Here is a 14,811-nt window from a genome sequence, read left to right as displayed (position 1 = left end):
AGGGTATTGACATGGGAAGAAAAAATCACCAACGGAGACAAAAGACACATTGTAACAGTGGGTTTTTTTTGGCCTTGATTATTTTGGATGTATAACTGGTGTTCGCACATTATATATTATGTAAATAAGTCAAGTAAGTCATATTATGTACGCATATACATGTAGATATACTTTCTGTACTTTTGTTAGCTCTTAGTAGTAAATATATTTCTATCATGGAAGCTCATCTGTGTTGGTAGTAATTACTTTGCACCTGATTACCCACTTATTGGGTGGAAATTTCTGCATACATTACAAAAGACCTAACACTTATCCGCTGCCATTTCTGTTTTCAGCTTGTTTTCTTTTTTGTCAACAGAGAATGTCATACACGGTTTTTTTGCAATTGATATGGGAAGAAAAATCACCAACGGAGGTGGGTACCATCTTGTACACAAAATACACAGTGGTGTTTTTTTGCCTGGAATATTTTGCGTGTATAACTGGTGCTCGCACATTATACATAATGTACGCATACAGATATACTTTCTGAATCCGTGTTAGCTCTCAGTGTAAATATAAACTATTATTATCATGGAAGCACATCTGTGTTGGTAGTAATCATGATAGCGGCTACGGCAAGAATTTCTAGTGCGAATTGCAAGACTAGTCGTGTATAACAGTAAAGGAGTTACATGGGGGTGCTGTGTGATGAAAATGGAATTCATAACGCTAGAAAGATGTGACACTGTGCGGCCAGCACAAGAACACACATCTGCCACAAAGGTAAAAAATTAAATAGAACAGCTGCTTAATATCTTAACTTTTATCGTTTGGTAGACTGACGAATGATGTACGGCTACAAAATAACTTTAGTTAAGAGTTTGAATCGCCTTATGGTTAAGAAGGTTAAGGTTAAGAACGCACCTGTACAAAAATTATCCGATTCAGCCATTTGCGGCTGCGACATACTTTTCATTGACCATGTTCATCAAATAAACCAGTCATTAACTCATTCATTCATAACTTACATCACAGAGAAAAAAAATGGAATGGAACGTGTTCTTGTATAATGTTTTTTTTTTTAAATTTATTTTCAGTTGTCAGAAATCAGAATACTTCTTACATATTAGCCATGACAGTCCCTTTATATCGCACAAGCTTACTTTCCAATTCTTCATAACGATAAACACTCCAGGTATAGAATAATCATTAGTGTTCCAATATATAGTGTTTAGGTTAGTGAATGAATGACAAAATGAACATCACAGCTTGACCGTTATGTATGCACACTTGTTACACTAAAGCACAACATTTGAAAGGATATCAGTACAAAGTCAGGCGTCAGCCTATATCATATTTGACGGAAATAAGTTTGTTTTTTAGTTTTATAACTACCTATTGTTTCCACTGACAGTAATTCTTACAAAACTTGCTCCTATCTGCTGTATTTTTTTAAGAATACCATTTCATAAAGTACTCGATAGAGACTAAGTACTCATTGATATGTAAACACCCGCAACAAGATGCGAATTGTATCATTTATCACAAAGTCGTGTAAAGAGAGTTTATTATATCAATGCCTACAATGTAAAGATCGATACATATCTTAAAACATTCGTATTGAACTTCACATGTCTGAATTAAAAGTACTTTCAGCAGAGCACAGTAAAACAGAAGTTTCCATCCTTGCCTTGTTGCAGACGACAAGTTTACAACGCATGCGCAGTAGCTTTGATCACATATCCACCATTTTTCTTAAATTTCAACCTTCAGCTTCGTGTGCTACATAGAGTAGAGTAGAGTAGAGTAGAGTAGAGTAGAGTAGAGTAGAGTAGAGTAGAGTAGAGCAGAGTAGAGTGGAGCAGAGCAGAGCAGAGCAGAGTGGAGTGGAGTGGAGTGGAGTGGACTGGTGGCAGATAGCTTGTGATGTAATAAAGAAGTGGTGTAGGTTTGGGCCACCTAGCAGCTTGCTCTGGAACTGCAGGGGCGTTATTGTGAAAATCTTCTAAGGAGAATAACTGAACAAAGCAACAACGGATTTCCATGATATTAAGTATGCAGGTAGCTTAGACAGAGATATACACAATGAAGTGAAAATTATGCTAATTGACACTTAATTTGCATAGCTAATGAGGAAAATCTATATTTGCAGTGTTTTCCAATATAAGACTCAAATACATGTAACATATGTAGTTTATGGAAAGTGGAGCATCAACAGATACCAATTATGCAAATAAATTCCTGATTTGCATAATTAAAGCAAAAACACCAAAAGTCATCAAATTGGAAAATTATAGCAGTCAATATTGCAACATGTGTAAGTAAGATAAAGGTGTTTATGATTAAGCATATATCATGCAAATGTGTAGGTCATTTGCATAAATAGAATTGTTCATGGAGATATGAGGTCGTGGAACTCTTTTTGATTGAACTGCGTCCTTACATATCAGTCAGCTATGGCAATTGCTTCGTATAACACAAGCTTCACAATTCTTCATAATGTTAAACACTTCAGGTATAGTATAATCATTAGTGTTCAAATATAATAAAGTGTAAAATGTTACAGGTTGGCAAATAAGGGAGCAAGTAAACATCACAGCCTCTAACTTTATCCACACTCCTTAAAGCCTCGGACTTACACTGAAGCACAATATTTTGTAGGATGTCAGTACAAATCTAGCTGTCAGGATAGCCTATGTTAGATTTGACGGAAATTCATTTCAGGACTTTTCACCAGTGTGTTTTGCTAGATGTTGGTTCAAATGGTATTTCTGTGCAGCAGAATAGTCGCACTGGTCACACTTGTGGGGGTTTTCACCGGTATGGGTTCTCATATGTCTGGACAACGCAGACTTTCCGATAGTCCTGTACCCGCACTCGCCACACATGTAGGGTTTCTCCCCTGAGTGTTTTGCTAGATGGCTGTCTAAGGTGGATTTCTGTCTAGCAGAGTAGTCACACTTGTCACACTTGTAGGGTTTTTCACCAGTATGAGTTCTCATATGTCTGGATAGGTTTCGCTTGTTAGCCGTCCTGTACCCGCACTCCCCACACATGTAGGGTTGCTCACCAGTGTGTTGTGCTAGATGGCTATCCAAGGTGGATTTACGTGCTGCAGAATAATCACACTGGTCGCACTTGAAGGGTTTTTCACCTGTATGGGTTCTGATATGTTTGGAAAGGCTACCCTTGTCATCTGTCCTGTACCCGCAATCGTCACACATGTAGGGTTTCTTCCATGTTGATAATATAGATTAAAGATCATTTTTCTGCTGATTCCAAAACCAGGAAGCTCCTACAAGAACTTTCCAGCCACCACTCCCAACGCAATGACCTCAAAACATGACCCAGTTTCACTCCTTCCTCACTGCCCCCCCCCCCCTCTTCGCTTTCGAATCTGCTTTACAAACCATATTTGTAAAGTGTTCCGATCTCATGTTTTCTATTGTACTTCTGTCTCATTTTGGTGGTTCTGTAACACCCTTTGTAGAGTTTTTTTCTGACAAAAACGACTATTTTGCCTCGTGACGTGCGGTGTCGCCCCCCTCCCCTCCCTAATTTTCCCACACAGAAAAGCCTTACATTCCGTCCTAATGTGCCCCGTACATCACAGAAACGACCTATAGCTCCTCTGCGGCACGGAATGATAGTCATTTATCATAACTCGCTTTCTTACCTGCTTCCAGGGTTGATTTCTACCTTCACAAATCCAACAAGCGTCTTCTTTGAAAAGTCACGGGTGAAAGGTGAACTTAGCGTGGGGTGAAAGGTCATGATTTGTCCCTCGTTACCCAGTTATTGTGTGGGAAGTTCTGTCTACATTGTAGAATGCGTTTACACGACTTCTGCCCTTTCTACATTCTCTACTCTACTCTACTCTTTTTCTTTGTCGCCTTCGCCAAAAATGTTAGATTTTACCTGTACCTGTAGAGCCTGGGTACAAGATGGAGGTGGTATCGGGTGAGCGGGGGGGGGGGGGGGGGTGATAGGTTCAGAATGGATACAGGAATATGGTGGGGGTGGGGGCAAGTAGTGTATGAAGAACAGTAATTTCTAAACCACCAAATTCACTGTCTCCGATCGTCGAGGTGTTTTTTTGCACTGATGAATCTTCACCTCAAAACTGATTTCTTCTTCTCTCTAGACCGCCTCTCACTAAAGGTTGCACAAACATATAAACGGTTTCAAAATTGGGTGTGATTTGTACAACGCCACTCGGCGTTTGCCTTGGTAAAGGCTAGGTATTCAGACACGACTGTGCAGCACCATTGGGTACGGCACAAAAGTACATCGTCTAGTGGATACGGTAGGAGTAACCGAGAGCTGCAAGAACTGAAAGTGGATATGGCTAACATACCAGGGTGCGCAGGGATTTCTTTCTTGTTGGAAGGAATAACTTCAAGAAATGAGTTTCATGGGGATGCTTTGATGAAAATGATAATAATAACTATCAAACACTTTTATTTCCAAAGGAATTTCGTGGGGTGCGGAAAGAAAAGAGTTTTATGCTTTGATGAAAATGATGACAATAACGATGGTGCCTGTACCCTGTACAGAGCACAATAACTTACATCAACCAAACAAGGGAAAATGGAATGAAACCTGTTCAGCTATTAAACGTTTTTATTTCACTTGTCAGAAATACGCATACTTTGAATCCACTTAGTTCTTACATATCGGCCATGAAACTCGCTTCTTATAACATACTTCGCGATTCAACATAATGTTTAACACTCTAGATCATAACATAGTTATTAGTGTTCCAATATGTAGCGTATAGGTTAGAGCATAAGTGAGAAAATAAACATCACAGCCTTTAACTTCATGCACACTTGTTACACTGAAGCACAAGATAGGTTAGGATGCGAGATTAGATTTGACAGAAATAAGTTTCTAATTGAGTTTTAAAACCTCAACATTCTTTACACTTACAGTATTTCTAAAAAAAGTATGCTCCTTTCTGTTATAGTTTTTTTTTTCAAAGAATACCACATACATAAAGTACTTGATACAGACTGCGTAGATGTACAGATACTGTGCAGTGTTCTCACATTTGTAGAGATTTTATTCTGTATGAATAAGCATTTTCACAGTTCCAGTACAGCATGAGATCATGTGTTATACCTTATGTTAAGCCCCCCCCCCCCAAGCGGAAATGTTGCTTACAAATAAGGGAACTACAAATTTGACAACAGATCAGCATGACTGCAGATGCACACTCGAAACTAAAACATTGACACTGAACACATGCAGTGTTCTTACATCCATTTTTTTTTCATTATACATGTTTGTATGGCTTGATAACTTCTGTGTACCTGCACTCCGTGCACAATTACACAAGTGTGTTTATCCTAGATGCCGGACATGAAGGCTTTTCTTACCACTCTAGGTTACGCTTGTCAGCTGTCCTGTACCCGCACTCTCCACACATAAAGGGTTTCTCATCAGTGTTTTGCTAAATGTCTGTTCAAGGTATGTCTCGACAGGTGGGACTTTTTAGCTGTTCTGTACCCGCACTCCCCACATATGTAGGGTTTTTCCCAGTGTGTTTTACTAGGTGTTGATTCAAAGTTTTTTTCGTTGCAGCAGAATAGTCGCACTGGTCACACTTGTAGGGTTTTTCACCTGTGTGAGTTCTCATATGTTCGGACAAGTGGCACTGTTGAGTTGCTCTGTACCCGCACTCGCCACACATGTAGGGCCTCTCACCTGTATGAGTTCTCATATGTCTGGACAACTGAGACTTGCGGAGGCACCTGTACCCGCACTCCCCACACATGTAGGGTTTCTCTCCGGTGTGTTGGGCTCGATGGCTGTCTAAGGTGGATTTCTGTCTAGCAGAGTAGTCACACTGGTCACACTTGAAGGGTTTTTCATCCGTATGGGTTCGCATATGTTGGGATAAGGCAGACTTTTGAGTTGTCCTGTACCCGCATTCCCCACACATGAAGGGTTTCTCACCGGTGTGTTTCGTTAGATGTGTGTCCAAATGAACTTTCTGTGCAGTAGAATAATCGCACTGGTCACATTTGTAGGGTTTTTCACCTGTATGGGTTCTCATATGAGTAGATAGGTTCCACTTGTGAGCGGTCTTGAACCCGCACTCACCACACATATAGGGTTTATCACCAGTGTGTTTGGCTAGATGTCTGTCCAATGTGGATTTCTGTCTAGCAGAGTAGTCACACTGGTCACACTTGTAGGGTTTTTCACCTGTATGGGTTCTCATATGTTGGGATAAGGCAGACTTCAGAGCTGTCCTGTACCCGCACTCGCCACACATGTAGGGTTTCTCACCCGTGTGTTTTGCTAGATGTCGGCCCAAATGACTTTTCTGTGTTGTAGAATAGTCACACTGGTCACACATGTAGTTTTTTTCACCTGTATGGGTTCTCATATGAGTGGAAAGGCTACACTTGTGAGCTGTCCTGAACCCGCACTCCCCACACATATAGGGTTTCTCACCGGTGTGTTTGGCTAGATGGTTGTCCAAGGAGGATTTCTGTGCAGCGGAATAATCACACTGGTCACACGTGTAGGGTTTTTCACCAGTATGGGTTCTCATATGTCTCTTAAGATTACCCTTGTCAGCTGTCTTGTGCCCACACTCCCCACATATGTAGGGTTTCTCAGTATCTGGTCCAGGCTGATTTTGAAAACTTGTTTTGGCTCCTGCTGGCTGTTCTTTGACGTTGCTTGTATCCCTGTTGAATAATACTGCAGCATGAGACCCGTCACAGAAGTTCTGGGGAACGGCAGTAGGAGACCCAGTACCTGCTTCGGCCATGTCTAACCTGACAGACAAAAATAAATAAAAATGTGAAACACACCAATCGATAATATGCCTCAAAAAGGTGGGCTAGGCTACTGGGGTGGTCTACCTCAGTATTCTATCCTTTCTTGGCCCAAAGGCTATGCATGGGGGTTGGGGCCCTAATGGATCGATTTCCTTAAGGAAAATATGGGTCTATTTAAGGGTGTGCTTGAGGGAAGGCAAATGATGATATTGCTGGGGCGGTGTGTGTGTGTGTGTGTGTGCGGAGGGGGGGGGGGGTATACACCGTACAGAACTTCGTAACCCCCCAGTTTATTAGCTAAACATATTCACCTTGAATATTCACATTGAAGCTCAGCCAGTAGGTACCCTTAGGGGTAATGAGGCTGTGCCTAGTTGGTGCAAGTAGTGCGCATGGTAATTTCTTAAACATGAAAGACAAATATGAAAATTATCTTACCTTCATGGTCATACTGCCAGCCAGACCTACAGAGAGCCTCCAAAGTTCACCACGCATGCGTGACCTGGAAATCTGCCTTTACGTTTCATGTTTGGTGATACTATATACAGCCCCTCGTAAGTTTTTCTTACAAAAACGACTTTTTTATTTCCAAAAGACGTGTGGTTTTGCCCCCCTCCCCCTCTCATTTTTTTTACCCCGAAAAGCCTTAAATTCCGCCCAAATGTGGCCCCATACGTCGTAGAAACGACCTATAGCTCCTCTGCTTTACGACATGGTAGATATTTAGCATAATTCAGGTTCTTACCTGCTTTCAGTGTTGATTTTACCCTCACAAATACTGCAAGCGTCTTCTTAGCGAAGCAGCGGGTGAAAGGTGAACTTAGTGTGGGGTGAAAGGTCACAACCTGTGCCTCGTTACCCAGTTAGTGTGCGATACGTTCTGCATACCTTGTACCTAGGTGATCTTTATGTTTTCTTTGTTGTCTATTCTTACGTCGCTCATTTTTCCTTCAAGACATGTCTCTTTATTAATACAACGGCATCTTACATGGATATTTTAGTAAACCAAACATGAACTTCTTTAACATCTTAAACAGACATTAAAGATTGTCCCCGTGGCGAAAGCGGTAACACAACCCCGCTGCTTCGCCATCAAATTCCGTGGATCCTAGGGATCGAGGTCCAACCGAGGGATCAACTCCAGCTCGGACGTGTTGTAAGGGGTTGCATTAATTTTTTTGGATGGTGACATTAAGCCGGCGGCCCCATGTATAAGGCAGCTTCATATGAATGTATACACTTGTATTCATATGGATTTTTTTTCAGTAAAGCAATCTCTTCTTTTTTTAAAATTCTATAACCATGAAATCAAATTGATGTGGCCTGGTTCCTGTACAGCTGATATTATTGGTGAACTTTGACCTCCTGTGCGAACATGTAAAACTCCTGTTCACACCATGGGCTAGTCTATGACAGAGACAAACTCCAAGCAGATGTTGGGCATGAAAATCATCACATTTCCCGGTGGTCCATCTTTGATCCTGACATACAGCTGTCCCAGCACCAGAACATTTTTAATTTTCACCCCAACATCTGCTTGAACGAGGTCAAGGCTGTTATAGGAACATTTTTGAAGCAAAAAAAAAACTTCACCTACACAAACAGGACCAACTTTAATCACAAGAAAATACCAAAATATCATAAAAGCAATTACTTTTTGTACGATGCCAATACAAAGTCAGTCGTCAGGATAGCTTGTATTAGATTTGACAGTGATTGTTACCGAGTTATAACACGTCTTTATACTTAATCTACACTTACACTAACAACAAACCATGCTCCTCTCTGTTACAGTTCTTTCCACGAATACCACATATGGTAATACGCGATAGAGGATAAACAGATGTACATATACTGCAGTGTTATGATATTTGTAGAAATTCTCTTATGTATGAAGATATGTATGTTTGGAAAAATGAGACTTTTCAGTTGCCCTGTACCCACACTCGCCTCACATGTATGGTTTCTCACCTGAACTTGCTATTTGTCGGGCTAAATGGACTTTCTATGCAGTATAAATGGTTTTTCACCAGTATGGGTTTTCATATGTCTGGATAGGTGAGACTTGTGAGCTGTCCTGTACCCACATTCACCACACATGTAGGGTTTCTCTCCAGAGTGTTTGGCTAAATGTCTCTCCAATGTGGATTTATATGCAGCGGCATAATTACACTGGTCACACTTGAAGGGTTTTTCTCCAGTGTGGATTCTCATATGTTCGGATAAGTCAGAATTGTTAGTTGTTTTGTACCCGCACTCGTCACACATGTAGTGTTTCTTGCCGATGTGTTTCGCTAAATGGCTGTTCAAATAACATTTCTGTGCAGCAGAATAGTCACACTGGTCACACTTGTAAGGTTTTTCTCCTGTATGGGTTCTCATGTGTCTGGATAGGCTATGCCTGTGATCTGTCCTGTACCCACACTCTCCACACATGTAGGGTTTCTTGCCGATGTGTTTCGCTAAATGGCTGTTCAAATAACATTTCTGTGCAGCAGAATAGTCACACTGGTCACACTTGTAAGGTTTTTCACCTGTATGGGTTCTCATGTGTATGGAAAGCTCAGACTTTCCAATAGTCCTGTACCCGCACTCCCCACACATGTAGGGTTTCTCACCTGAGTGCTTTGCTAGATGTCTGTGCAAGGTGGTTTTCTGTACAGCAGAGTAATCACATTGGTCACACTTGTAGGGTTTTTCTCCGGTATGAGTTCTCATATGTCTGGATAGGCTATGCCTGTGATCTGTCCTGTACCCGCACTCTCCGCACATGTAGGGTTTCTCTCCGGTGTGTTTTGCTAGATGTCTCTTCAAGGTGGATTTCTCAGCAGCAGAATAATCGCACTGGTCACACTTGTAGGGTTTTTCACCAGTATGGGTTCTCATATGTCTGGATATGTGACTCTTCTGAGCTGCCCTGTACCCGCACTCTTCGCACATGTAGGGTTTCTCATCAGTATGTGCTTTTGACTGATTGTCCCAACTGGCTTTGGCTCCTGTTGGCCGATCTATAACATTGCTTGTACGTCCATTCCCTAAAACCACAGTGGGCGACCCTTCATTGGAGCTCTGGGGAACAGCAGTAGGAGACCCATAACATGCATCTGCCATGTCTAACCTAACGGACAAAAAATTTGAAAGACATCAATCAAAAATATCATAATTCAAAATGCTTTTTTTTCTGCTGGCACAAAAATGTCCAGTCCAGCCATCATTCCTATGGCAATGGCGTTAAAACCTGGCCCACTCGTACTTACTTCCTTTAATACTGCCTTCCGTTCCGTAATATGAATCTGCTATAACTTGTATAAACCATTTTTCTAAGTTAACCACTCATGAACGCATTTGCTATCATTACACATGTTTGTTATTGTACTGATGTCCCATTTGGTTGTTCTATAGCAAGATTTTTAGACCTTTTCTAAATAACACCTTTGTCTCGTGATGTGTGACATTTGGTTTCGCCCCCCTCCCCCTCTCGATTTCCTCACCCAGAAAAGTCTTACATTTCGTGCTAGTGTGGCCCATACACCATAGAAACAACCTATAGCACCTCTGCTTCACGAAAGAGGAGTCTTTTATCATAATTCGCGTTCTTACCTGCTTCCAGGGTTGATTTTTACCCTCACAAATACTGCAAGCGTCTAGTATGAGAAGCAAGGGTGAAAGGTGAACTTAGCGTGGGGTGAAAGGTCATGATTTGTCCCTCGTTACCCAGTTATTGTGTGGGAAGTTCTGCCTACATTGTAGAATGCGTTTACACGACTACTGCCCTTTCTGTATTCTTTTTCTTTGTTGTCTTCGACAAAAATTTTAGATTGTTTATAGGTTCATAGGCGTGTTGTTTATAGGTTCAGAATGGATACAAGAGTACGGTGGGGGTGGGGAGTAAGTAGTGTATGAAGAACAGTACTAGTATGGCAAATATATGTATGGTAATTTCTAAACCACCAAATTCACTGTCTCCGATCATCGAGGTGTTTCTTTACACTGATGAATCTTCACCTCAAAACTGATGTCCAGTTCTCTTTAGACCGCTTCTCACTAAAGGTTGAACAAATATATAAACGTTTTCAAAACTGGGTGTGATTTGTACAACGCCACTCGGTGTTTGCCTTGGTAAAGGCTAGGTATTCAGACACGACTGTGCAGCACCATTGGGTACGGCACAAAAGTACATCGTCTAGTGGATACGGTAGGAATGACCGAGTGCTGCAAGAACTGAAAGTGGATACGGCTAAAATATGCGCAGGAATTTCTTTTGGGTATGGCAAACATTACCGGTTACGGAAGGAATTACTTCAGGAAATGAGTTTTATGGGGGTGCTTTGCTGAAAATGATAATAATATCTATTAAACGCTTTTATTTTCGGAAGGAATTTCGTAGGGTGCGGAAATAATTACGTCAGGAAAAGAGTTTTATACTTTGATGAAAATGATAATAATAACGATGGTGCCTGTACCCTGTGCGGCATCACAATAACTTACATCAACCAAACAAGGGAAAATGGAATGAAACCTGTTCATCTATTAAACGTTTTTATTTCGCTTGTCAGAAATTAGCATAGTTTCTAATCAACTTTGTTCTTAAATATCGTTTCCTATAACAAACTTCACAATTCCACATAATGTTAAACGCTCTAGATATAGCATAATCATATTTAGTGTTCCAATATATAGTGTATAGGTTTAGTGCATTAGTGAGAAAATAAATACAGACTTTAACATCATACACACTTGTCATGCTCAAGCACAAGATAGGTTAGGATTTGAGCTGTCAGGATAGCCTATATTAGATTTGACAGAAATAAGTTTCTTTTTGAGTTTTAAAACCTCAACATTCTTTACACTTAAGTATGCTCCTTTCTGTTGTAGTTTTTTTTTTAAACAATGCCACGGACATAAAGTACTTGATACAGACTGCGTAGATGTACAGATACTGTACAGTGTTCAAACATTTGTAGAGATTTTCTTCAGTATGAACAAGCCTTCTCACAGTTCCAGTACAGCATGAGATTGTGAGTAATACCTTATGATAAGGCCCCTCCAAGCGGAAATGTTGCAATCACGTCTTTACAAATGATAGCTTACAAATAAGGGAACTTAAACTTTGACCCTAGACCAGAAAGCACCGTGGCTGCAGATGCGCACTCGGAACTCGGCCTATTCTCAAATATTGGCGTTGAACACATGCAGTGTTCTTTACATCCATTTCTTATCATACATGTTTGAAGGGCTGGATAACTTCTGTGTACCTGCACTCCGTACCCATTTAGAGTTACTCAAGTGTGTTTAGTTAGATGCAGGACACTCTAGGTTACGCTTATCAGATGTCCTGTACACGCACTCCCTACACATAAAGGGTTTCTCACCGGTGTTTTGCTAAATGTCTGTTCAAGGTATGTCTCGACAGGTGGGACTTTTTAGCTGTCCTGTACCCGCACTCCCCACATATGTAGGGTTTCCCCCAGTGTGTTTTGCTAGATGTTGGTCCAAGGAGGATTTATCTGCAGCAGAATAATCGCACTGGTCACACTTGAAGGGTTTTTCACCTGTGTGAGTTCTCATATGTCTGGACAGGTGATACTTGTCAATTGTGCGGTACCCACACTCCCAACACATGTACCGTTTTTCACCTGTATGGGTTCTCATATGTCTGGAAAGCTGAGCCTTTCTGATGCACCTGTAGTCACACTCTCCACACATGTAGGGTTTCTCACCTGAGTGTTTAGCTAGATGGCTGTCCAAGTTGGATTTCTGCGCAGCAGAATAGTCACACTGGTCACACTTGTAGGGTTTTTCACCTGTATGAGTTCTCATATGTTTGGATAAGTCAGATATTTTAGTTGCTCCGTAGCCACACTTTCCGCACATGTAGGGTTTCTCACCGGTGTGTATGGCTAGATGGCTGTCCAAGGTAGATTTCTGTGCAGCAGAATAGTCGCACAGGTCACACTTGTAAGGTTTTTCCCCAGTATGGGTTCTCATATGCCTTGACAACTTGGAATTGCTGATAGTCCTGTACCCGCACTCGCCACACATGAAGGGTTTGTCACCGGTATGTTTGGCCAGATGGCTGTCCAAATTAGATTTCCTTGCTGAGGAATAATCACACTGGTCACACTTGTAGGGTTTCACACCAGTATGGACTCTCATATGCCTGGATAGGTTACGCTTGTCAGCTGTCCTGTACCCACACTCCCCGCACGTGTAGGGTTTCTTGACAGTATGTGCCTCTGACTGATTCTCAAAACTTACTTTGGTTCCAGTCGGCTGGTCTTCTACATTGCTTTCATCTCTGCCCCCTAATACTCCGGTGGGAGACCCATCAGAGAAGTTCTGGTGAACAGCAGTAGGAGACCCATTATCTGCCTCTGCCATGTCTGACCAGAAGGACAAAAATGTAAAAAAATCAAACACGCCAATCGAAAATATGATTAATGAAGAGTGTAATCTGCTAATATAAAAAATCGGATGCTGCTTCAGCTGTCCAGGCTTCACTCCCATCGTAATGATGTTTAAACCTGACAAACTTGTACTCATCCCCCCCCCCCCGCTTAATTTTTATGGATCAGCTTTTCGAAATATTTCTACAAAGCTGACCAAGTATGCACAGCCCCTTTTCACATGGTTTCTGTTTCATTTTTGGTGATACTAAAACACCCTTCTGACAGTTTTTCCTAATTATAAATGACCGTTTGCATGTGGTGTCGCCCCCCTCCCCTCCGACAATTTTCTCACCCCGAAAAGCCTTACATCCTGTCCTAATGTGCCCAAACACCATAGAAATGACCTCTAGCTCCTCTGCTTCACGATAAGGTAGATGTTTAGCATAACGCCACTTACCTGCTACGTAATGTTGATTTTTGCCCTCACACAAATATCCTGCGACTTCTATGAAGCAACGGGTGATAGGTGAATTTGGTGTGGGGTGAAAGGTCATACTTTGTGCCTTGTTACCCAGTTATTGTGCGGGAAGTTCTGTCTACATTATAGATTGGTGACCTCTATGCTTTCTTTGTTATTTATCTATCTTAATCTATTCGTTTTTTCGTCGTTTATATTTCATTCAAACACTGTTGAGCAATGGATGTAGATGGACTCTTTAATTCCTCTTGCAAAAAAGTCTGGTTCAGTGTCCAAGATTTTAACTTTGTGCAGTGAGACGGAGTGTCCAGGTGACTCAATGTGTATGTGTTGTGACACTTTGGAAGTTGTAAGAACTTGGGCGTTTGTGTTCGTTATCCCAGGTCTAAAGAGATCGTTCCGTCTCTCCAAATGTATGGTTCTTTGCACTGACCCCTGATGTTCTGACCTTGGCACGGAATATGGTTCACAACTTCACTCTTGCCCCCCCCCCCCAATTTGGGTAAGTCTTTGTGTTGGCAACTACAGTTCAACTTTGTTTCAGAAAGAAATGAATTGGTGCGGCCTTACAGTTGACGCAGCTGATAAATGACAATAACTTTGATTCAGAATGACTTCTACCAACACAGATGGACTTTCGAGTGAATTCATTTATTTCTTTCTTGGATATTTGTAAGGCAATATTTAGCAAGAGGTCAAGTTGAAAACCGAGGGCTGGGAGTAAAACTTGAGCCTGACTGTATGTAGTTGTCAGATGTATGCCTGTTCTATTTGTACTCCATGAAGATTACCTACTTACTAGTACTTGTTTGTTATTTGTATAGTAGAAAATAGAGTGAATAAAGTGTCCAAGTACCCACTCCCTGAAACTGTGTGTGCCACGGTACAGACTCTGTTCTCATGTTGAATTTCATTCCAGGAAAATTACATTCCAGGAACCAACCAATCGAGCTGATGCGGCCTTTGATAAGACTTTTTCAAGCCCCGCAGATTCAGAACATGATTATCTCTACCTCAGTTTTTTTCATGCGAATTTTCAAGTTGAGCAATCCCTTTTTTATCAATCCTATAAGGTAAGGTAAGGTTTAAGGCCACACCAATTTAATTTGTTGGTTTTTCGGATTTTTTCAGGAAAAATATGAAGCGACAGGGCGAAAAAAAATTT

The 14,811-nt window shown here is 41.3% G+C and overlaps 4 protein-coding genes across 4 annotated transcripts in view; all 4 read right to left on the bottom strand.

Moving 5' to 3' along the window:
• The window catches only part of LOC136424809 (zinc finger protein 569-like), a 50,125-nt gene extending 46,355 nt beyond the window's left edge, over positions 1-3,770 (bottom strand). Inside the window, exon 1 of the mRNA XM_066413475.1 lies at positions 3,659-3,770. Within this exon, the coding sequence (XP_066269572.1) occupies positions 3,659-3,756 (98 nt within the window). The 5' untranslated portion in view covers positions 3,757-3,770. The remainder of the gene's footprint in view (positions 1-3,658) is intronic.
• Positions 3,771-5,449: 1,679 nt separating this feature from the next.
• Positions 5,450-6,769, bottom strand: LOC136427284 (zinc finger protein 84-like). Its single transcript, XM_066416098.1, has one exon. It carries the CDS (start codon positions 6,767-6,769, stop codon positions 5,450-5,452), a length of 1,320 nt encoding a protein of 439 aa, XP_066272195.1.
• Positions 6,770-8,373: 1,604 nt separating this feature from the next.
• Positions 8,374-10,471, bottom strand: LOC136424640 (zinc finger protein 431-like). Its single transcript, XM_066413268.1, has 2 exons — positions 10,380-10,471; positions 8,374-9,897 (listed from the first exon to the last, which is right to left on the bottom strand). Exon 2 carries the CDS (start codon positions 9,888-9,890, stop codon positions 8,772-8,774), a length of 1,119 nt encoding a protein of 372 aa, XP_066269365.1. The 5' UTR covers positions 9,891-9,897; positions 10,380-10,471; the 3' UTR covers positions 8,374-8,771.
• An 830-nt stretch (positions 10,472-11,301) lies between these two features.
• On the bottom strand, positions 11,302-13,723 carry LOC136424630 (gastrula zinc finger protein XlCGF57.1-like). The gene is made up of 2 exons (XM_066413257.1): positions 13,626-13,723; positions 11,302-13,162 (listed from the first exon to the last, which is right to left on the bottom strand). Exons 1-2 carry the CDS (start codon positions 13,720-13,722, stop codon positions 12,174-12,176), a joined length of 1,086 nt encoding a protein of 361 aa, XP_066269354.1. The 5' UTR covers position 13,723; the 3' UTR covers positions 11,302-12,173.
• Positions 13,724-14,811: the final 1,088 nt, after the last annotated feature.

The sequence above is a fragment of the Branchiostoma lanceolatum genome, chromosome 1, assembly GCF_035083965.1.
Source record: "Branchiostoma lanceolatum isolate klBraLanc5 chromosome 1, klBraLanc5.hap2, whole genome shotgun sequence".
Taxonomy (NCBI): domain Eukaryota; kingdom Metazoa; phylum Chordata; class Leptocardii; order Amphioxiformes; family Branchiostomatidae; genus Branchiostoma; species Branchiostoma lanceolatum.
Note: the sequence above shows the minus strand (reverse complement) of the source record. Positions and strands in the feature narration are given on the sequence as shown.